This window comes from Scleropages formosus, chromosome 3 (assembly GCF_900964775.1).
Source record: "Scleropages formosus chromosome 3, fSclFor1.1, whole genome shotgun sequence".
Taxonomy (NCBI): domain Eukaryota; kingdom Metazoa; phylum Chordata; class Actinopteri; order Osteoglossiformes; family Osteoglossidae; genus Scleropages; species Scleropages formosus.
In genome coordinates, this window is record NC_041808.1 from 12,561,911 (window position 1) to 12,586,285 (window position 24,375).

At 39.5% G+C, this 24,375-nt stretch overlaps 1 protein-coding gene across 1 annotated transcript in view; it reads right to left on the bottom strand.

Annotated features, from left to right (window-relative positions):
* Positions 1–5,807: 5,807 nt before the first annotated feature.
* Positions 5,808–24,375, bottom strand: part of tnr (tenascin R (restrictin, janusin)) — a 152,515-nt gene continuing 133,947 nt past the window's right edge. Inside the window, exons 17-25 of the mRNA XM_018753180.2 lie at positions 22,989–23,108; positions 21,730–21,870; positions 17,255–17,385; positions 14,395–14,527; positions 13,534–13,685; positions 12,715–12,811; positions 9,035–9,196; positions 8,435–8,598; positions 5,808–7,257 (exon numbers count right to left, since the gene is read on the bottom strand). Of these exons, the coding sequence (XP_018608696.1) occupies positions 7,138–7,257; positions 8,435–8,598; positions 9,035–9,196; positions 12,715–12,811; positions 13,534–13,685; positions 14,395–14,527; positions 17,255–17,385; positions 21,730–21,870; positions 22,989–23,108 (1,220 nt within the window). The 3' untranslated portion in view covers positions 5,808–7,137. The remainder of the gene's footprint in view (positions 7,258–8,434; positions 8,599–9,034; positions 9,197–12,714; positions 12,812–13,533; positions 13,686–14,394; positions 14,528–17,254; positions 17,386–21,729; positions 21,871–22,988; positions 23,109–24,375) is intronic.

Below are 24,375 nucleotides of genomic sequence, written 5' to 3' on the forward strand. Positions count from 1 at the left end.
TTATTTATACAAGGTGCTTTTACTGTATCAGTTCATGGTGAAAATGGTACCTTGATTAAATTCTCTACAGCAGAAGAGGAGACTGGAAACAGAAAATTTCAGATACAAAGTGACATCCTTAACAGGTATAAGGCCTGCTGCCCTCACCTTATGCTGTAAGTATACTATTAGCATACAGTAATATTTATTTGAAAGCATGACTCAAATTTGTTAATGTTTTTAAATCATAATAAGATAGAAATAAATGAATTGTTCTTTAAAAAAATTCTCTACTGATTTCAATTGTGTTTTTTTATCCATTAGTTGACACTAGATCAATTACCTGAGCAGTGATTTTTGAGTATGTAACATACTCATAGACCACCACCTTCATGCATTCTCCAGCCCACAAGCACTTTTGTAAGACTTGGGCACTGTAATATTTGAAAGTATGTATTCATAGAAAAAAGTTGAACTAATGCTACGCTATCAACAGTTACCCATGAATGACCTTAGATGAGAACAGGGTGGGCCCAGGGGAAATGAACAGGTGTTTATGTACTGCAACTGACCATGTATTCAGTGATGGGTGACCATTTCATCTGCTACGCTCCCCTTGTCACATGCTCCTCCAAAGAAGGCTCAGAATGCACCAGGACTTTCTAGAGCACACTGCTGAGGGCATGTAGCCCCAGGGCTGCTTCCAAGGAGTTTGACTACATGGCTTAACAGACAGAGAAAGAGAGAGATATAGAGCGAGAGAGTAGAAGCAGACATATTTAAAAGCTAAAAAGCACTAAAAGTAATAAAAAATAATATTGTTTATATTGTTTATATTCCTACAAGTTCATCCATTTATTTGTGCTCTCTCTCCCTCCATTACTCTATTACAATCAATGCAACAACCTCCCGGCTCTCAAATATATCTGCTTTCATTTGTATTTCATAATCCTTTCCAGTTCTTTTAGAATAATCATTGTGATTTATCCTTGAAACCTGTTATTACGTCTTTGACTTTGGCTATTAAAAAAAAATCTCTTTTTTGTGGCACTGTCAAAAAAATTGGTGGTATCATCAGAAACCCAAGATGATTTAAAGCACACTCACATACACTCATACACACTCACCAGATAGTTTAAATTTTTATGAACTTAATCATTCATTGAAATATCAACTATCTGGTGTGGAATAAAATGACAACACACACACACACACACACACACACACACATTTTCAGAACCGCTTATCCCCAAAATGACAACACAAGACATCAAAATTGGTCAAGTTGAATATTTTATTAATGTGTAGAAAATGTATTAAAAAAGGGACTATACAGAACGTGTTAATTTAAGCTACATCTAATCGGACCGATTACAACAATATTCAAGATCATCCAAGAGAATCCTGACACCGAGAGTTAGTTCATGCCTCCCTTCAGTGGCAACCATAGCTGCATACAAACCGTTGGAAACCCCCGGAGCCATAGAGGAAGAGTGCACTCCTCTCCACTTCCTTGCACAGCAGCGCTAGCTTTGCTTCTATGCTTCCTTCATGTTGCACAGAAGACTAACCTAAAGGACGGGTGCATATAAGCAGAACGAAAAAAAAAGGCAGAACAGCAGCCGAAAAAAGCTGATCAAAATCACATGATACTTTTGTTGCTGAGCCCAAGTTACGATAGAATCTTGATCTCAGTGGAGACTGCTATGTTGCTATAGACAAGAGTTTAACATTTCAGCTTAAGAAACATGAAACATGAAAACATATTTAATGTGATGTTACAGAGCTACAGATCAAAATGAATATAATATGAACTACAGTCCATTTAGCAAATTTTAATAGATTTGCTGGAGGACACTTACCTTCTCAGGTTGACAAGTTCTACTGTTTTGTTTCATTCATTCCTATTAAGGCTTAATAGCTGCTGGTCAAAAACAGGTTTGGACTATTGAAGCATGAAAAATACTGTCATTACATTATATCCAGTCAAACAACAAGCTATAGCTAATGTGTTTTTTTTTTTTTTATTATTTTTCACGTTACTCCACAGCTTTGACAATATTTTAGCTTTCAGCTTTAGAATTAATAGTTAGTAATGCTTTTCTGTGTAGTCTACAACATTTGAAATCATAATAGTAGTGCAGCCAAGTTTCTGGAGGGAAATAACAGCTAAGTTTAGCAGCTACGCTAAAAAGCTGTTTTGTTTTGCTCATTGCACAAAATGGTCAACATCAGTAACATGCTGTTAAAGGCCTTTTTTCATTATTTCAAGTACAGTGAGAAAATGCAGACTGAAAGCCTGAAATTAATGTCATTAAAAAATTGCCAAGTTGAGTTGTTCTGTGTTGCATTAAAACTAGTCGCTGTAGTGACTGCAATAACACATTTATTTATTTTTTACAGGTTTTATTTTTATTATGACTTGCTATTACCTCCTTCAATTACAGTTTTTTTTTTTTCCAAAAATTAAGATGTTTCTGAAGAAATTATTTGAATTCAGAGAGATTTGAGTTTATTTGCCATTCTTTCTTTTATCTGTGCTTTCACCTAATAACATGTTCAGACCAGCATACTGTAACGGCAATGCTGCACGTCCCTTTATATTCTACAGTTGTCAGACATGAGCTTCACTGCTTGATTTCTTTTCCTACTTCATGTGAGAAGTACTTATTTAATGGGGCAGGTTCATCCTTACATAGGATTAAAAATAAAGTGAATTAAACCTTAAATCTCAGAGGGTGAGTAAGGCTATAGCTTGTGGCAAGTCTCGTTTCATTGACTGTTTCAGTTTGAGTTCAGCTAAACTTCACCTCTTCCAGCAAGCACTTCTGTCTGTTATTTCTTCTCAGCAGGTACGGTTTTGCAAGGAGATAATGAATCAGCTTTCACTATAGTGAAACGCACGTCTTTGTGAGTAGTAGTTTACAAACTTGGCTTACCACTTCCCTTCAAGTTCTGTAACAAAGTTTAAGGCTAAGACGTGATGCTTGTTTGCTTAATTTCTCCAACATTCAAAATTGCTCAGTTGCTGCTCTTTATTTTTATGCTGCTTTTGGTTGGTTAGCCCTGGACAAGTGCCACTAGGAAGTCCACTCTGGTGCTCCTGCATTTCAACATGAAGAACAATGACAGGCAGGCCACGTCTTGTTAGCAGGATTTTGTCAGTGAATCAACAACCCGGCAAGCTATGCTGATGAAGACATGTGCGTTGACTGCGGATCGGGAAAAACAAGCAGCATATGGGATAGCCAGACAATCTGGCTTGCCCTTAATGACGGAACCTACAGGGGTGCCCGCTGCAGGCGTTCCTCAGAGATGGGTTCTGGCCAAGAACTGCATACGTATCCATGCCACATCACTAAATTGCTTCTGCAGGAATTTCTGTGCTTCTCACAGGAGCAACCCAACACACGGGGGCGCTAATCAAAAGAATGCACTTTCCTCTATGGCTCACTGTAAAAAGGTATTGCCCCCTGCGGACTTTTATCGCAAATGTGCAATGTATGGTCGGACCAGAGGGCGCATTTTTGTTTGTTTTTCTGTACTGTAGTAGGCAGAACAGCATGGTGAGCTGGCCTTGGTGGGATTATATTGCATTTACATTAGCTTGTTTTATACAGCTCTTTTTAAAAAAAGTAAAACAAGGGAGTGACCAATGCCACTCTTACAGAAATGTGTTACTATTTCCCACACAGACAGCTTTGTATTTCATGGTGGAATCTGCTGCAGATTAAAAATGGCAAAAACGTGGATGTAGAGTACATTTCAGATTAAATCAATTGAAACTGTAAAGCAAAGCAGAGCAGGAACAGGGAAAGGCACTGGCAACAATGAATCAGTACAATATAAAAGATGAACTCAAATTATTCAGTCAGTATCAGCGGCATATCAGGAAGTGCTTACCCAGTCTTGTCTCCGCAGTTTTGTTTTGAGACCAAAATGCTTTGCACGTTACAGATTAATCACTGGTCCATTGTAAATTATTCACACTGCATATAAAAACCATACTGTTTACATCAGCGTTCTACAGGTGTTGCAGAGATACTGAATTTGATTAATTGTTTCCAAAGGGTGCTTTTGTTAATGAAAACATTGCATTTTGCTACAAAAATTAAATCTCATCTTCATGCTCTTGTTCCTCATTATACCTGAACCAAGGTCATCACAACATGTTTAACGAGAAAACTAAACACTTAAAAGTTTGAAACTTTTTTGTTACTATGGAGATATTGACTATACGGTCAGCATGCACTTTACTTACCACTATTAGTGATTCTGAATTTAGAAATACAGCGAGAGAAACAAGGACTGGAAGAAACACAATTGCAGTGTTGAGCTACTTCACTTTGTTTCTACTGGATAAAGGAAAATATCTGGGCACCCACACCTATAATAAGTATGTATTAATGTGTAAGACCCACTAAGACACAAGGGTAATAACAAATTTTGTGAAATTTAATGGTATATGAACCTTCAAACACAAACACATCTAAGAGGGGAATACTGAATGACAACAGGGGTCATATTTTGGAATACTGGTTAAGACATGTCAAATGGGTTTCAAATAGAGCCCCATTTAAAGAATGAATTTGTAATCTTTAATGCAAAATAAACTGGCTCAACACAAATGACATAGAGTGAAAGTTGTAAGGCTTTAATATGTAATGATCCTATCTCTGGACATCAAGTAAAAACAAATGCTGTGAGAATATTGTATCCACTTATTTGCCCGTATCGACAGATGTACTGGAATATTGTCTAAAAAATAAACATTTCCGGCTTCAGCTAATGTATACAGAATAAAGGCGCTATTTTTTGTTTCCTAATTAGTGATGCAGAACTGCTGTAGGTAACTCATAAAATATCAGAAATCAAAGGGAATTACTACATCACTTCTTAAGTGTCATGAAGCAAAAGGGCAAACTGACTTCATTTCCCATTTCCAGCTTTTTATGTCACATTTCAACTGATGTCTAGACAAGGACAGAATTGTGAACAAACTGAGAAGTTTCAAATTTAAATAGATTTATGTGTAAAGTGTTTATATCCTTTTCTGATTTTACTTCTAATGTAGCTTCCGGGAACACATTTCTTATAAAGAATGGATATATCACGGGACAGACTTGTGTCGGAAAATCTGCATCTAGTGCCATTTCAGTAAATTTGACCCTTGCATTCGCTGCGGACACCTTCATTTAGAAATTTTGCATCACAAGATGCTGCGCAAGCCACACAAGCAACGAAAAACTATTGCTTCTCCTCTTCTCCCTCTCCACATAGTGTAGAAAATTGCTTTCATCAATCAACCTGTTTGCACTTAACATCACTGATGGTCCTAAAAGGAAAGCCACGGCAGTCAGACCATTTTGTGGCTTTACCAAATGCTGAAAGGCTGAATTACTGCTTTAAAAGCTCATACATGAACGGCATGAATTTGTTTCCAAAGGACGTTACAGACCACCATCGAGACATGTCACCATTCCCAGGGCACAAATACAGCTTTTTTTTTGGTAGAATTATTACTCTAAATGGCAATAACAAGATATTGGTTTACCTTGACATCAAATTTAAAAATGACCCTTCAGAGATCAATTAAGTGTTTTCAGCTGTCTTACAGGGACGAGTGGTTGTAGACATTGCAAAAACAAACAAAGGCATTTTAAAAAAAAAAAAAAACTGTCTTACATAGGTAATATTAAAATCAGGTAAAATTAATGTATGGAATACCTGTTTAAACATGTATTGCCTTGAAGATTAAGTTTTTAATCATTAAATGTGTTTGACGATATTATGTTTGTTTTCACAATATCTTTGGTTGTATGGCAATGTTAGTGGTACTATATTAACAACATTATAAATATATTTTTGTTAAAAGGTGCTGATTACAGTATACAATGACACAAATGTGGCCTGTATGAGCTAAAAGTAGTGACTTATTCAAAAATGAATGGATGGACAACTTAATTCTTTCTGAAATGCCATCCTTTAGTACATCTCAAAGGACAGTTCTTTTTTATCTTTCTGCTTTGTAAAGTGAAAATGTTTTGCAAGAAGCCTGTCTCTACCTCAGTTAAAATAAAAATTAACAGCAGATCCAAAATAAGCAAAAACCATTATTTTAACTAAGACAACACACAAAATTAGTGAGTCCAATATACATATGTACTACTGAAAAATTACGCTAAAATTCAACATTTGATTCCAAGGCACCAGCCTTTAGGCCAATTTGCCATGACACAAAAAGTCGTCAAAATTCATCATAAGAGAATTACTATGTTTCCTATAGTGCAAATAAGCTTTGGGGTTCCAGTATTTATTTTACATGCTAATAAACTAGATTCTGCGACTTTTATTAATGAGACCAACTCTAGAAACTTTAGCTGAAGCTGCCAACAAGATCATCTGGTACCCTTGAAAGCAGATCCGCTAGAATATGTTTTGAAATCATATTCGGACAAATAAGAAACCATGTTTGTTTAAGGTTTCGAACCTCCTGTATTCTTTCTTTTGGGGGCACAATACTGGGGACAAGTCAATTTGTCATCAGTTTTGAAGAAACCTTTATCAAAATAACCAAAACATGGATGTGTTTCAATAAATAATACTGTGTCATAATATGGAATAAATTCTGTTTTGGTAGTCAGGCAGCTGGGTACAAAAGCAGGTATATTTTGGGCTGTAATCTTTGAGAAACAGTCACTCAGTATCAAGCTCTGCTAAACACCTTCTGTCCAGTAACTCAAAATGCTCAGTAAAGACGGCCTACATTCACATCTTGGAAAAAAAAAAAAAGCGCAGGATTCGGTTACGTGTTCTTGTTACAAAAATAGAAACATCTTACTAATTTCAGGATGTGTACTATTTTGTTAAAATTCTCTCTCTAAAAGACGGGAAAGTGTTAGCTCAGCCTAGCTCTAAGCTGGTACTGGGCACATACTGGACACTCAATGCAAGCCATTAGGGGCACATACCCACCCTCCCAACCACTGGAATGGAGCATATGACTTAAAAATAAAATACCGGTACAGCCCCCGGTTCACCTCCCCATCTGCAGGATGGACTTCTTGTAGTCATCGCATTTCTCACTAAATAATTTACAAGGCTCCTTTCCCCTTCTTCCCTTGAAATAGGAAAAGCTACTGGGGTCAGAGGGTGGGATTATAGTACAGTGGACCTCCTCCTCTTGCCGCTGATGCTACGATAGTTGAAAGGGCGCATCTTCATTTCCACAAAGGGGATGGAGAACTCGTGGCCTTTCCAGTGGTACCAGTTGATGCCCTGGGAGAAAGAAACTAATGTAACTGATCAGTGCTGCAAAAAAGCTGTCTTGAGCAATATCACAACTGTATTGGAGACTGATAGAAAATAAAACACAATAATGTTGGATTTTGTGTGACTCTGGGAGAACCACCACCGCCACCAACACCAGCAAAAAAACAAAAAATGAATATGGTATTTGTACATGTTGAATAAATTACCACAAATCAAGCTAAGATTAACAAATACTAATTTGTAAGGAAGTTTGCTTGATCTAGAGGGAGGATGTTTTCCTTTGCTTCTCTTAAGAGGGTGGATGTTTTGCTTTAATTTTTTTCAATTATTTCCGTGCGTCGGCATCTAATCTATAAGGTTATTAATTGCTACTCTGTTTGAGAATGCCTAAAACAATTTTCCTTCCTTCATCTGAAATTTTCCAGTTTGTTTCAACTGCCCACGACAAAGCACAAAAATGTAATAAAAGAATAATTGCGTTTTATTTTTCTTAATGGAGCATTGTGCCTGTATGTGATGGGGTGGATCACAAATTAGATTAAACATCAGAGTCTTACCAATGATTTTTTATAATAGATAGATAGATAGATAGATAGATAGATGTTGTGTCAGGGTGTTTGTCATTGTGAAACTGACTCAGATTTTGGATTTTAGAATAAAATCCATGAGACTAGAAACTAAGCATTTTGCAAGATCTCCGTTCATGCCTGTTAATGACTGAAGAAAGAGATGTTTTTTTAAAGAAATCTGTTTCCACGGGGGACTCATGACTCATTAGTCAGCAGTTCCTCACACTGTGTTCCCTGTTTGACATATCTCCAGACCTCATACTCTCAAAAAACATTATCTATGGCTATCATCGCTGACACTCAGCAGTCATTAATTGAGGCGATAACGAATAGAAAAGATGTGTGCGTTCTGAATATACTTCAAGGGGTCCAGCCGAGATGGGGAGGCATGAAAGACTGGAGAAAGTGTAGCCGTGGGCACAGACTGTTCTCTCCTGCTGTTATATCCCCCAAGCTGTGAAACTGGGATGGCCATGGGACCCCTGGCTGTTGTGCTTGTCAGGCAGAGTTGTAGGAGAGATCAGAGCTCATGCCATGGTACGAAAGGTACGAAAGAAGGCAGCCGGAGTGGTGGCTGTCATTGTGAGTTGTCACTTGTGTCACCTGAAGCTCACCTGGCTGTGTCTGGACTCCCCATATTTGCCGTTCAGGTTGGCGCGGTGGCAGTTCTTGTACCACCAGGCACCTTTGTAGGAGAGGGCACAGTTTGTAACGGCGATGTCATTATCCCTGTCCTTGGTAGAAAAGGGACGACCTTGGTGGTAGCTCAATGAGTCTCCTGCAAAGAGGAGGTAAAACCTCATTATTAACAGGTAAAAGGGAACATAACTAACTTATTGTTCTATATTTATGACAGTGCTCCTACAAATCATTTTCCTAAAAAGCTTAACAAAATAGGATTGCAAGCACAATAATAAAAAAATCCAATGATACGTTACTTTTCAATATCTGATTGCTCCGATCATCATTATTATTATTTTTTTTTTTTTGTTTGCTCTGAGCCTTAAAGGTCAAAGTTCAGCATGTTCAGTGAAGTACTGAAGCTATTGCAGATTAGAAGCAATAAGTTTTTCTAGAATTAAAGAAGTTCTCATTTTCATCACCGGGAAATGACAAGTTTCTGCCGAAAAACCACAGAAATGCAGAAGAAACAATAACAAAGCTTAAGCCTGTGGAAACACATATAAAACAGGAATACGGAACAACAGACCAACCTGCAGTGCCGTTGTACTCTCCTATTCGGAGTTTGTAGAGGTTTCTGGCATCTCCAATGGAAAACTTGTCATAATTCGCATAGACTGTCTCTTGGCCATCCCTCATGTCAATCCTAAGCTCATATCTGCCCTGCGAAGTAATCTTCTGGATGTTGTCCAGGCCTGGAAGGAGATGAAGAACTCACTACAGACGTCAAATTACTAGATCTGTTGCACCTAAACTGCTGATTGTATGTGCGTGATCTGATACCTAAGGCAAACAATTCACTGAATTATTGTATATTTATGAGAGGTATGCTTATTTTAGCCTTCTGGTGCTGACAATTTCTTTTTCAACATAAATAACAAGGGAGGTTAAGGACAGCAGAGATGTCTCAAAAAAAAAGAAAAAAAACAATTAAGAAGCACCTACTTCTACAAGGGAATGGCTGAGATTTATGTGCCAAATTCCTCTGTGCCTAATCTAATAATAAACTAAAGAAAAACGCTAAATACCCCCCTGTCCACGTTGATCTATGCATCTCATTATAACATTCAACTTTCTTCTAATTATCACCCAAATCTAAAAATTCGTGAGCTATTTAAAACAAGATATATCAAATAAACACATCAAGACATCTGTTTGTGTACAACTTTTTGTCAACTTTCGAAAAAGTAATGGATTACAACAACTTAGAACCTCATTCCTTCAGGGGAATCAATAATCTTTCTCTGGGGCTTCTTAGGTGCTCACAGTACATTTGAGCAAACACATTATTAAATGCCATCTGTTGACAAAAGTATTAGGCTACCAGACAAACACGGTGCATCTCCCCAGCCTTCGGAAATGGAGCTTCAGCAAGAACACGAGAACACCAAAGATAAAATCACCATTAAAATCCCCAATCCTCAATGACAAGAATAAGAAAATTACTATAATAAGATGTGCTACATCAAGTAAACTTCAATTTACAGTGTATAACATAAGATCATTTGTTATTAATCTGACACTGGGGACTGCCTCTGTTGAAAATGGCTTGGATTAGAAATGCATTTGAAGTTCTCATTTCTTTTTTCCTTTCTGCTGTTTCATAAAGGCCTATCGCAATCTCTCATCATTTTACTGCCGGGATATGTGGGTGCTTTCTGAGAAATGTGGAGAAAATGAACAAAAGGGAAGCATAATGATCTTAGATTACGACATACCCTAATACAATTTATTCAGTGGTGGAGCATGCTGTAACTTCCCAACTAAGTCTTCAGTAGAAAAATGCCCTGTATTTGGGCTTTTTCATGTATCAGACATAATTCATTAACTCAGTATTTATCATACACCCATTTCTTTATAATGTTAATCTGACTTGATCATTTATGCTTTCATAAAATGCATGTATTTTTAATACACTAACAAGAGTGATCCTGGTCCTGCTCGAAATGTCTGTTTTCCCAGTCTTTTCTTTGTGCAGATCTTTTATGTTGTTATATTTGTGTGCTAAAGACTGAGTACCCACACTTCTTTTCTGATTTGGTGCAGCTCTCAGAAGCTGTGCTGAATTTTGATGCTGCTGCACTGCCTTTGTTCAGACTGCTGATGCGTGCAGCGCTCTGCTCCAGACACACTTCGTTTCAAACAACTAGTTCAGAATTCAGAGCAGGACTTTTTTCTACTCTTTGCTAACTAAGTGTGTAGTTCATAGTAAGATTCTTCAAAAGATCCCGCAAGCTTTTTTTTTTACCTCCTGGCGAAAAAAGGAGGAATACTGTATTTGTTTTGGTCAGCGATTTTATGCTTTTGGTGAAAGTTTGTGTTGGAAAAAGTTATCTCGCTATAAAACCCATATGTATTTCTCCGTGTCTCCTTTGTTACAGGAGTAAGTTTTAACATTTGGCCAACTTTCTTTTTGTCCGCACAGACTTGTCAAGGAGTGGTGTCCTAAAAGTGATATCCCATGTACAAAATAGAAATGATTCCCTGGCCATAGTGACACTCAAGATATGTCACATCTTTCTACACAGTGCCTGCATTCTCTCCCTGCCTGCATTGCCTTATACACTTAATATGACTATTTTTGACCGAGAAACAAAACATTATTTTATTGCTACTGCTCTGTTGCATTGCACTTCCACAAATAAATTAAAAAAATCTTGATGACATCATAACTGTAATGAATTTTAGAAGATTTTGTTACCTTTTTGAAACTTTTGTGTTCTACAATCCATCAGTAACAGACACTGGAACAACAGATTTTGTGAATGTTTGCTGAAAACTATTGTTTTCTTTAATATTTTAAGAAAAAGAAGAAAACAGACATACACATAGAAACGCACAGAGTGCTTGGGTGGTGTGAAAAACCACGGGTTCAATCCCTGCTCAGTTTGTGTGGACTTTGCATTTTATCCCCATGTTTTCCTGTTTTTCATCTGGGTGCTCTGGTTTCCTCCCACAGTCCAAGTACATTCAGTTCAGGTAGATTGCTGATGCTAAATTGGTCATTGTGTGTGAATGGGTAAGTGAGCATGTGTGTAGCTACCCTGCGATGGGCTGGCATCCCATCCAGGGTGTCCTCAGCCTTGCTGTATTTTCTTGGATATATTTGTATTTTCTAGGTATATTAATTCTATGCTGTTGTCACTCAGTTCTGTTCTGAAGTAATGTCAAATTAAAAAAAAAAAAAAAAAAACAAAAAACAGTTCATCAGTCAGCCTGATTAGTGTCCAGAGGACCAAAAGACTACTCCTTAAAATACATTTACAAAAATAGTACTCTTCCCTAAATGCACAAAGCTAACACTGTCCACACAAGAGACAGACCCAGATAAGGTTTTTTTTTTTCTTTTTTTGTCTCTGCTGTAGAAGCAGTGCTTTCTGCCTTTTGCCTGTAATTATTTTAAATTGGGTATAGTTCATAGGCAGTATATTCCTCTGTGATTTCTTTCTTACGCTTTTTGTCATTGCTAATGACTAACTTTTTTTCTTGTTTTTGCAGTTCTTATGTTAAGGTCTGTGACTCAGCCTTTGCTGAGATGGACCTGTATCAAAAAATAAATAAAATAAAATTGAATACCCTTGCCAAATGATCTAATTAGCCTTTATCTTATTAACATTTTAATAAATTCTGAAGGCGTCTCCGAAAGCCTTAAAGGCCATGGGGATAGTCGCTGGTTTTCTCTGCATTTTGTAAGCAATAAAAGCTCATATGTTATGTTTGCTGGACATGTCTTCAGCAGCATCAGATGGCAACTAGGCTGAGAATTCCAATGATTTTAGGAAATAGCTTACAATATAATTGGACTACAAAACAATTGACAGAAAGGACATGTCAGACACATTGCCCTACGAGTTTTTTTAAGCAAAGAAAGTGTGTCACAATAGCATGAATATAAAAAAAAAAAAAAAAAACTTTTCTGATAGACTAACAGAGAGATATGTTGTTGCAAAGACAATATGTAATTAATGTGTGTCCATGTATCTCGTATTACAGGGGATGTGGTTGTGCAGGTGGTTTGACTGGGTTCTGTTCTCTAGTGGGTCTGGGGTTCGAGTCCCGCTTGGGGTGCCTTGTGATGGAGTGGTGTGCCATCCTGGGTGTGTGGCCTCTCCTTCCAGCCTTACACCCTGTGTTGCTGGGTTAGGCTCTGTGACCCCACAAGGGTCAAGCAGTTTTAGGAAAATGTTTGTGTATGTGTCCTATCTCTTATTACCCAGCCAGAATTCATCCTCCAGATTCCCAAAGCCAGTCCTGTAATCGCTCCATTTCCTGGAGAAGTCTGTCAAGCCATTCTGACGCCGCTGGAAGACCTGGGGTGTGGAGAGAATCACACCCATAACGCAAACAAAAAAGACACAGAACATGTAATGCTGACACAATAGTCTAGATCACTTTTCATCGTTACATACAAGCAATGGAAAGAACTAAACACGGTAAGATAAAGTTGGGAACACTGAAAACACTGGTGACTTTACTCATTCTAATAAAAGCATAGAACACTGAACAAAATATGGATAATAGGTGGATATCAGGGTGTCCATGAAGAATGGGTTTACTTTTAAATAACATTAACTACATGAAATGTAAAAATAAATTTAAAATATTACGATGTTATTACAATCTACAGTATAATTTCACGAGAAGGTAATGAAACTTCAATGTAATAAATGAACAGCAATATTTTCTATGAATTGTTTATGGACTTTTTTGTATGAAGGGTCCTCTGAATTTAAATGAAATCAGATATCAGACATTAGCTTTCTTTCAGCTATTACTTTTCTTTACTTTCAGATAAGATAATTTAATTACAGATATATATTTGGTTTGTAAAAGTTTGCGAAGTTCGTGAACGTTATTTAACCCTGGCGAAGGTTTCTGATGTATCTGTATAAAAAAGGTGACTTAAAGCATTGCCTGCAAAACCAGGTAGTATTTGCTCCACCTCACTCCCCATACAACCCCACCAACAAAAGCCCCCATTCTGCTGCGCTGTTCCCCATCACAACATCCAGCTCAACCCGCAGACACTCACAATCCAGCCTCCACCATCTGTGACCATGTCGCAGTACACCTGCACACCCTGACTGGGGTCCCTGTTCACATAGATGGTGTAAACCCCGCTGAGGGACTCCCCATTGAGCAGGTGCTGGGCGCAGTTCTGGGGTGTGGGAAACAGCCGGTTTCCTGGGTGAAAAGAGGAAGGACCCTTCAGGCTGCTACTTACAAAATGGACTTTTGACACAAATTTCACAGATGACAGAGGAAGCTGTGGCCAAGTTTGGCTGCGTAAAAGAAATGAGACTGCGGAATCATCTGTTTGTGGTATTTACCGCAACAGTGGGTAAAAATGAATCTTTGAGAAGAGCTACCAGTTACTTGTCAAAAAACCTACTTAGTCCATTAATATTTCTGGGAAACTTTTTCTTTTTTTTGGTATGGGAACAAACAGTACAAAGCAAAGTACAAAAGGGTTCCTAGAAGAACGGAATGAAATCAGATCTGATTTAGACAAATTGATATTGATATTCATGGGGGTGCGGTGGCGCAGTGGGTTGGACCGCAGTCCTGCTCTCCGGTGGGTCTGGGGTTCAAGTCCCGCTTGGGGTGCCTTGCGGTGGACTGGCGTCCCGTCCTGGGTGTGTCCCCTTCCCCCTCCGGCCTTACGCCCTGTGTTGCCGGGTAGGCTCCGGTTCCCCGTGACCCCGTAAGGGACAAGCGGTTCTGAAAATGTGTGTGTGTGTGTGTGTGTGTGTGTGTGTGTGTGATATTGATATTCCCCAAATGAGACCAAAAAAAAAAAAAAAACCAGATACAATAAGTGACAGGAAATCTTCCAAAATTAGTTTGGCACTCATAACCCACTGTAATCTGATATAATTTATTAGAAATTTACCTGTAGAGAACGTGGTGGAGACAACAGCGCTGGTTTCCAGGCCACGGGCTGCCTGCAGCCTCACGGTGTACTCCGTGGTCTCGGCCAGTCCCTCCAATCGGATCCAGGTGTCCTCTCCGTCCAGGATGAGCTCCTGGAATAGGAGCAGGTGAATATGGAGATGGAGAAAGATGGGCAGAAGGGCTTAACGGGATGTCTTAAATAAATACATAATAAGCAAACGTGTTCACTCTGCATCAAAACCATTTTAAAGACATAAATACACTGGCTCCTTGTGCAAGCTATACATTTCTGAAGATGCAAGAACATTTTTTAAAGCTATTTATTTTACATTTAGCTAACGTTTTTCTCCAAAGTGACTTATAACATTGTTACCTATAATTGTTCACTCATTTGTCCAGCTGGGTAATTTTTTAAATTTTTTTGTTTTACTGGAGGAATTGCAGGTAAGTACCTTGCTCAAGGGTACTGTAGCTGGAGGTGGGAATCAAACCTGCAATCTCTCAGTTCAAAGACAGCAGCTCCAATCACTACACTACCAGCTGTCCCACATTTTGTTTATTTTCTTTTAACTGTATTTTCTTGTATTTTGTTTACTCATCTATTCTTTAAAATAAAAATTTTAAAAACTGGATATGTATGTACTAAGCTTTTATTCATTGTGAGTGAATTTTTGAACTAATCAAATAATAAATAGCCTTCCTGTCCCACTGGTGCTCATAAGCTGAAGAGTCAACGTATTGATTAATAAGGGACTTACTGGGGTGATTTTTCATTGGATTTAAAACAAAGCTAACAAAAAACACCACATAAATCAAAGGAACCCTCAACTGCCTTTTGAAGAAGAACTTCAATTTTTCTTTGAGTCATATCAGTTCATGTATACAACACTAGTTAATCAGCATACTTCCACAGCATGATGTCTTTGGATGAAAAAGCTACATAAAGGTATGAGATGGAAGGTGGGCATGTCTTCATCAAGGGATGGTGCTTGAGAAGCACAGAGCATCTCCTTGGATTCATTCCTGGACCATAATCCCCTTCACTCCCTATCAGTTCCTGCCATCTTTTTTTTTTTTTATGAAATCGGTGTTCTTTAGAGAGAAGAGTTCTCCACAGCTTTACTTTTGACGAATGGTGTTTGCGCATGGCGTTTTCCGTTTTGAGGAGGAGTTTGCCACTGACGAAATGATACTGAGCTATTGTGGGGTACAGTAGGGTAGGGTAGGGTAGGGTGGGGTCTCACTGTGGGCCCTGAGAACATCCGGAGACAGAACTGCCGTCTCTGATTTGATGCTGAGCTGCATGAAATATGGACGAAAGCATGAAATATTCAGTCTGTCTAAGGAAAGCCACATTTAAAGCAATATGTTATTGAATTATGCAGTGAATTAGTTTTTCTAAGTGAGAATGTACATAGATGAGGAGACAGTGCATTTCCCATATGTTACAGATGGTTCAAACACGACTGCCTTGCACTGGCTTCACGTAAAACTGGACATGGCTGCACTTTGGTGGTGAGTCCCGGATCTGCGATTGTATGAAAGTCAGATCTTGTGTGTGTTACGTGATGCAGAGTGTTGATGAGGATCCCTTTGGAATGAGCTGAGCAGAACATCATTAGTTTCTTCAATAACCAATCTGAGAATGATCTGTTAATTTAAAAGCTAGCTGTCACTGATCGGCTAACGCAGTGAATCAGGGTAAAATTGAAAGCAATATGTTTAAATTAAGCAGAGCCTATAGAGACGGAGGGAGGAAAACATTGTGCTCTACTGCCATCCACTGGACATGCACCAAAGGTCAGTAGGAAGTCTTCTAGTGGGTCCCTTCAACCATGGGACAGGTATGCATGAATTCTGTGACTGCATGATGTGTGCATGTGCGTGTGAGTGTGTGTTTGGCATATACATGCACACTAAACATCAGCACTAAACCAGCTACATGTAAGTCCCAGAAACTAGGAAGTGAGGTAAAATAAGAGACCTTTTTGTCACTGTACACACACACACACACACACACACACACACATTGTTGGAAATCGCTTGTCCAATACACTGAAATTTTGTGTGGCAACCCTCAGAAAAAGGCAGCAGAAGGAGCACTTTAAATAAATAAATAAATAAATAAGATGAATAAGACAAATAAAATTAGTATTGTAAAAATTAAATTAAATATAATTAATAATATTTTTTTCGAGTAATTTTTTTCTCGTACAATGTTACAGTGTTAGATTTGCAAACTAAACAACTTTTACATTTTTTTTTTTTGCCATTTATACAGCTGGGTAATTTTTACTGTGTCAATTTCAAGTAAGTACATTGCCGCAGGGTACTGCCACAGGGCCAAGAATTTCAACCTGGTATTGCAAAACATCAGCTGCAGTAATTCTTGCTTCCCAGGTACTAAAGACAGAAAATTTGTAAATGTACATCACTATAAAAGTTTCAAATATTAGCATTACAATTACACAATGAAATATTTCCTAAAAGCTATTCCTTTTACAGTCTTTTTGCAACGTGATGGCTTTTGAATTCACATTACTGACTGAATTTGAAGAATTTAATTAAGCCGTGCAAAAGGAAAACTTTACTCCTAGCAAGCAGATGACGAGATTTGAATGATAATGAATAGTGTTATTCTTTTCATTCTCCGCCGGAATAAGTCAGCCAAGGCACAGATGCATAAAAATTCGACCATATATATGAATTTCAGTATTTAAAAGAAGACTGTAACGGACACCTTTTACAATTAGATTTGAGAAAAAATAAATAAGTACAAAAGATATCCTGCTTTATCATGTAACGAAGATTGATGGTTTTCAGCTTTTTCCTGTGCACTGTCAAGACCTTGTGCATACCTTGCGGTTTCCATCAGCAGACTTGTAGGTGAGCATGTAGTTGTCAATGTCAGCAATGGGGGGCTGCCAAGAGATGAGAGCACTGCGGTGGTTCACCTCACTGGCCGTCAGGTTCTGGGGGGCATCCATGGCTGTGAAAAGAAACCCATATTATTAAGCGAATACCCAGACTTCTGCTTTTTGTGAGTGAAGCCACACCCCATGAAATTCTAAAACAGATTAAAAGAAGACACACACACACACTTTCTGAACTGCTTGTCCCATTCGGGGTCGCGGGGAGCCAGAGCCTAACCTGGCAACACAGGGCATAAGGCTGGAGGGGGAGGGGACACACCCAGGACAGGACGCCAGTCTGTCAAAAGGAACCCCCAGCGGGACTTGAACCCCAGACCCAGCGGAGAGCAGGACCCAGTCCAACCCACTGCGCCACCGCACCCGCAGAAAAAACACAATGAATACAGAAGAAAATAAAGCATGCTAGTGTTTGGGAAAGATTAAAAAAGCATAATATACATAAAATGTTCCGTGCCCTTTGTTACCATGGAGCTGCTCTGTAGATTCAAGCTGCCGTGCAATACTCAGATTAAAAAGATGCCACTGAATAATAACTGAATGAAATGGAAAGAAAGAAATTATTAGATATCAGTGAAAAATGCCACGAAGGCCTAAGAGCTCAGAAGAACGAAGGTCTTAAACGTGATCTGAATGGAGTCAAACAGGAATGTCATGTGAAATGGGATTTTGGCCATTACCTTTTCAACTCAATGAAAAATTAAACACTCCGAACACAAAAGGGACTGGGATGAGGCTCACAACTTAAGAGTTACATAAGATCATCCAGCAACAGACTGCTGAGCTCAAGAGGTCGGTAGAATGCGTCCCAAACAGCGCGTATCGCTAACTAACGCATAACTCACACTTCACTTTCTGTGTTGCTGTTATACTGAAAAGCCTTTGAAAGCTGAAAAACTATTTGCCAGTTCAGTTACCTCATGAGAAAAAGCCGAACCCGCGTTGCATTTTCCGTGTTCTGCTTCCTACCCGCTTGATGTATTCCGTTGTTTCAAATAATAAATAATTAAAATGGCCTCTTCTCGCGGTTCTCCCTTCAGTACGAACACAAAAACTACAAGGCAGCGTTTCTTTGATACGTGTGCCAAAGGGACTGTGGGGAAACCAATACATATATTTTAGTTTGCACTGTAATCACTAAGCACTCCAAGGTAAATGGCAATGGCAGCCACAGAGGTAACTAATTTAACTCCAAGTGTTCAATGAGAGTGGATGAGCCATATTTACTGATTGCTTTTTAAAAACAATATATAATCTAATCAGCGCTGTTAAAGCACCGATCAGCACTGTTTAGGCAATGGTTATAGGCCCCCAAAGGCGGGAAGCAGAGCCAGTGATTACTTACAGTATAATGTCTAGCTGTATGTTTTAAACAGGAAAGACATTTATGGTTATATATTTGCATAATGATGCAAGTAATTAGCTTTTGGTTTCAGGTTTTGGACTATACATATCTCGGTGTGAATTTTATGGGAAGCAGTTCTAGTTCAGCCTGAAAGAAAATGTATGCAAACCACCTGTCTTTCAGGTAGATTCTTTCAGCAAGAAGCTCAAGACGAATCTGGACGTACAGCTGTACATTTCGTTGTTTCTCCAGTTACATTCAAATCGCTTGAGCTGTTATGTGAATATGCAACCTCTAAATTACAGGTGGGAATTTGCGGGGGAAAAAAAAAACTATTAGAGCACCCCATAGACTCAAAGCCATTCTGTCCATCACCAAACAAACAAACAATTTCCAGTCTTAAAACTCATTGATGTCCTGCATATGCTACTTACAGTTGTGAATAAGCTCCTATTTTCTAATAAAAACGAATAATCCGGAGCTCAGCAGCCTCAACTGATGCCACAGAGCCAGTGTAATACTTCTCCCTTACACTTCCTAAAGTGAAACAACAGACCTCGATACCCTGTACCACAGTTCAATACACAGAGTATAACTACTGAAAAAAGCTGATAAGTTTATCATTGTGGCACACACAGTACATGAAATTTTTGCCAGGCACATTCATGTATTAGGCTTCACTCATGCAAAGAGTGCTAGTGAGGTCACGGCCATTGCACACCGCGATTTAAGCTTTGTTGGTTGGCTGGCTAGATGTGATTGAATGACTTCTATGGGGCATTTAATCAGAATGACACCAAAAACAACTAACTGCCACTGCTGAACCAAGTTTGTGACCCATCGAGAAGGGCCTTGGGAAGAGTGCAGTTAATTTCAGAAGTTCACAGCCCCATAAGGGAAGTGCTCCAATGCCCAGGCGAACTGCAATTAGACAGGGAATGCTGGGAAAGTGGTTGTTGTGTAATTCTGAATTAATACTGTCCACTTTAAATTACTTTCCCCTGTTAATTGGTAGTAATTAATTTGTGAAAACTGCCCGAAAACCAAAAAACAGAATCGGAATATCTGAAAATGAAAGCACATCTAATTTTTTTTTTTAATAGAGAAAAATTCCAGTTTGTTCTAAGTTCAGCTTGCAAAGTAACCCTAAAAGATGCATAATATCATAAGGATAAATTATTCTAACTCAAATTTTTCTATAATTTTATTTTTTGCAGTTTGTTCCAGAAAATGATACAAACTAAGCATGAGCCTGTATCTAAAAACCTTCCTCACCATTCTGAGAGTTTTTTCACACTACATTTGCAATAGAGGTCAGAACAATGAATTTTATTTTTCTTTATGTGTTTAACTTCTTTTGCTTTTTCCTAGCATGGGATGCAGCAGTGCTGCGGGCTTGGCCAGGTCCTGCTCTCTGGTCGGTCTTGGGTTTGAGTCCTGTTTGGGTTGCCTTGTGATGGACTGGGGTCAGGTCCTGGGTGTGTCCCCTCCCCCTCTAGTCTTATGCCTTGTGTCGCCGGGTTAGGCTCCGGCTCCCTGCGACCCCACTTGGGACAAGCGACTTCTGTGTGTGTGTGTGTGCTTCTTCCTAAAATTTTGATTAAATTCAGACATTAGTGAAAGGGTTGTTTCTTTCTAGTTACTTTTTTTTTTTCTGGGCCACCTCTCGCTGCAGCTGATGATGGTGTCAGAACCCCCCACAGAACACACACTCTGAGTCTATGGTGTAACAGCAAGCAATTTGTGGACATTTCATTCATAAAGAGTCTATACACATTTTCATGAACCGCTTGTACTGATCAGGGTTGCAGTCATCCAGAGATTTTTCCAAAAACCCTAGGAGCAAGGCTGAGGAAGGGTACACCCTGGACAAAATACCAGTCTATCGGAGGGTAGCCACACACACACACACGCACACGCTTACCTATTAACACACAACAGAGAATTTAATGTCACCAATTCACCTGAGCTGCAACTAAGCTGTCTTTGGACTGTGGGAGGAAAAAATTATTTCAAGTACTCTTACTGTGAAAATGGATTGGCTTGAGGAAGTCAAAGGCTATATGTCACAATTAAATAAATGAATAAGACAATTAAAGCACAGAGCATCTCACTATCTCTCTCACAGTGCCACCTGGCACAATTTTCGAATGTGGTTTCAATTTACTGGGCTGGACCGAATGCTGCAGACCATTTAAATGACAATCTGGACCCACTAAAGATAAGTGGTATTAATAATCTCGAACTGGAAAGATGAGAAAAAAAAAAAAAAGAAGATATTGGGATGAGTACATGTAATAAGTAGGGAGCAGTTCAGGCTTGTCAGGGAATGGGGTGAGGGAATAAGGCAACATCTGCTTTCATGACAGGAGGAAAAGCAGTGAAGAGGTGTCCCCCGACCCCGCTGTGATCAAACCTAGAGGAAACCACCTGTGAATCTCTGCGGAGGAGTGATGGGCTACTAACTGCATGGATCCCAAGAGGGGGAGCACCACTTTGCTGACTGAGACTTTTTGTATGTAAGCTCCAAAAATAATTCTGGACCCGAAAGCTGTGACAGTGCCAGAACTTTCTCCAAATTGTCTTTCTCGTATTTGGGTCTTTGGCGCCTCTTTTAGAGAGAAAATGCTTATATCTAAATTGAGCAGGTATTTCAGTTCTAGTGGGACTTTTATGAATCACTGAGTTTGTGAGGAAAAGCCTCAGTGGCTCCCTGATAAGTGTTTTTAGCCAAGGAATCCTTAGTGTGAATTATATTTACACTCAGTGGTGTTGATTATGCCTTTTCAAAACTTTCAGTGTGATGAATGTCTGAGCAAATTCATCACATGTTTGATCAAATGCTATTCACTGGAAGTTAATAACAATTGCTTACTGTAAAGAGGTCAGGATGTCATTTTCAATTTTGTCCATATTGGCAATTTGCGTTCTATCTGCTATTCTCCTTCCGATTCTCTTCCTTAGAAAATATGCTTTAAGATAGAAATCTGAATGATCGTTTAACTGAATTATTGACAGGCAAATCCAGGACTGGTCCACAAGAGAGGGTGGTACGTACGCGTGGCGAAGTTGGCAATGACAATGCCGCTGGTGAGCGGGCCATTGGTGGCGTATAGGGCCACGGAGTAGCTGGTGCTGGGGATGAGGTTGCTCAGCAGATGCTCCTGTTCCGTCCCCTCCACCAAGATGGTGTCCGCCGCTATTGCAAGGAATCAAAAACCACCACAAATGTCAAAGTCAGCAGCCAGGATGCCAAGCACTCTTGATTTAGATTCCACTCTAACCTACGTTTTAGCACTTTTGCTTAACTGCTAAAAGCCACACTGAATAATGTTCATACTATGCTCCATAACAGTTCGTGGTTCTTAACCACTGCTCTCCTTTGTTGGCGCCAGCTTTGGGTATTGCTGTAAGTTTGGAAAAAAAGATTCCTCGAAATCATTCCACGTCCCTAAAAACAGAGGGTTGAAAAAAGTTGTGAACCTTTTGTATGTCTTGGTACCTTGTAAGTTTTAAGCCCTACCTGCCCCTTTCTGACCCTGATACTTTATTATTGATTTGTGGATTGAGACTTGCAGCAGTAGCTTAAAACAGCGGTGAATCAGATGAAGCCAGTTGCCATGGTGGCAGCCTGCTAGCCATAGAGTCACTGTACACCTTCTGTTATGTACAACATAATTTCAAAGGTTCGAGTAACTGGGGGGGGGGGGTGTGAAAAGGGGTGGGGTCCCTGAAGAGCAAGGAGAACTTTGCTAACTGCTAGTGGCATCCATGCTGAATATGCTGCTGGCACTTGTGAACTCCTAAGATTTCTGTCTGGAGATTTGTTCTGCAGCTTTCTATGAATTTATTCATGTTAGAGTGCAGCATATTCTTCACCTTGCATGCATCTATTCATTTCATCACGTTTCAGGTATAAGTAGCTGGGGCTCGCGCCGTGTGCGCAGCAAACAGCACATTTTACCACTGATCTGTGTCGTGACTCCAGCATTTACACCTGTTTCTTGTTTGTACCATGTCACATTGATTTACTGTGCACACGGATTTTCCACAACATCCCCACTCCCCTGCACCCTGTGGACTCCAGTGCAATTACTGCAGTTTCGAGGGTACATCCAACAGTTGCCTTTATCTTTTTTTACTGGGACACAGCCTTCTAATTAGTCGCAGCTGGGTGCCTTGCAAGGTAACTGATATTATGCCGCATGTTGCGTCCAGATCTTTAAAAAATGAACTTTGGGGATGTAATCAGTGTGCAAAATCAATTGCGAGCCATATATGGAGATGACTCTTTACACACAGCACTCGGCAGCTCACCTTGGTTGTAGGTGAGGGTGAGGACGTAGACATCCACACTAGAGAGAGGGGGCGTCCACCGCAAAAGGGCCCCCTGGGAGGTGACGTTCAAGGCCATCAGGTCCATGGGCATGTCCATGGCTGTGATGGAAATGTGGGAGATGGATGCAGTTAGAGATGATAACCGCCACTGATTAGGATCTGACTGAGAGTCTGCCATTCGTTTGAGCATTAGCTGAGGTTGAGGGCGCTTTCAGCTGCACCCATTTGCTATAATTCAAATTTTGAGCAAAATCAGTCAAGCTTGCAGCATGAGCACAGCCCTGATTTGATTGTTAAAAACTGGGTTTAGTACATTACTACCGAGCAATTTTATTTCCTACTTTGCGTATATTTCACCTCCTTTTAATCCTGCCACAGATCCAATCTGATTTCTTGTGAATTTTTACCTCTCCAGCACCACGGCTCTACTAAAGACCTTATGAACTTGAAAGCAACATCATAAACTCAGATTTATGTGAAAAAAAAAAAATATTTTTTCCCTGCTGTGAGTACAAATGTAGAAAGACCCTATTGCATTTCCTTACTTTTGTTCCCTCCTACATACACTGCTTCTGCTGAGTCTTTATGAGAGCAATGAAGACCTTTCGTGACTTAGCCAAAGGTTGCTTTAGAAACAGATGCAAAATTTTAAGGTTCACTCAAATCTTCACTGCTCTCCAAATCTGCAACACTGCCATTCAAGATCACCTCTTTTTTTTTAAGAAACACTCCTACATACAAGCTGCAGCTTTCAAGAAATACAGAAAGTTTTAGAAATACATTTCCCTGATATGAAACTTCCCATCAAAATTAAGGCAATCAGGTCCCTGTCTCTCTGCTTCCATTCTGGAAGTGAAACTTTGTCCAGTGGCAGACAAATCAGTTCATCCCTCGCTGCTCTGCAAGCTGGAGATCTGTAGCTTGAACCGCCCATAGCCCCAATAACTGAGTTGTCGATCTTGGCCCAGTGGGTCCTGACCATTTATTACGCTCAGGACTAGAAAGGCCCCACTACCAGACAACGGAAAGAGTCTCTCTTCCCAGAATATTAACAGGGACTCAAGCTCAGCATTTAGAGGTTGGATGTCTAACAAGCTCCTTGTCTTCATGCTCAGTGCAGTTGTCGGCCTTTTTATTCCAACACGTCTCAGTTTCTGGCACCGTTAGTTCACTTCCCGCCATATAAGGGAGGAAAAGAAGTGTCCGCCACAGCCCATTAAGCTGACTGACCTTACTGCCTCTGTTTTATTGCTCCTTGCTCTCTGGTTTCTGCAAAAGCACAAGAATTATCCATAAAAAAGGCCGTTATGCCTGAAAAAGACTCATGTCACAAGCTGATAAGTTAATGTCAGCAGACAAAACAGAA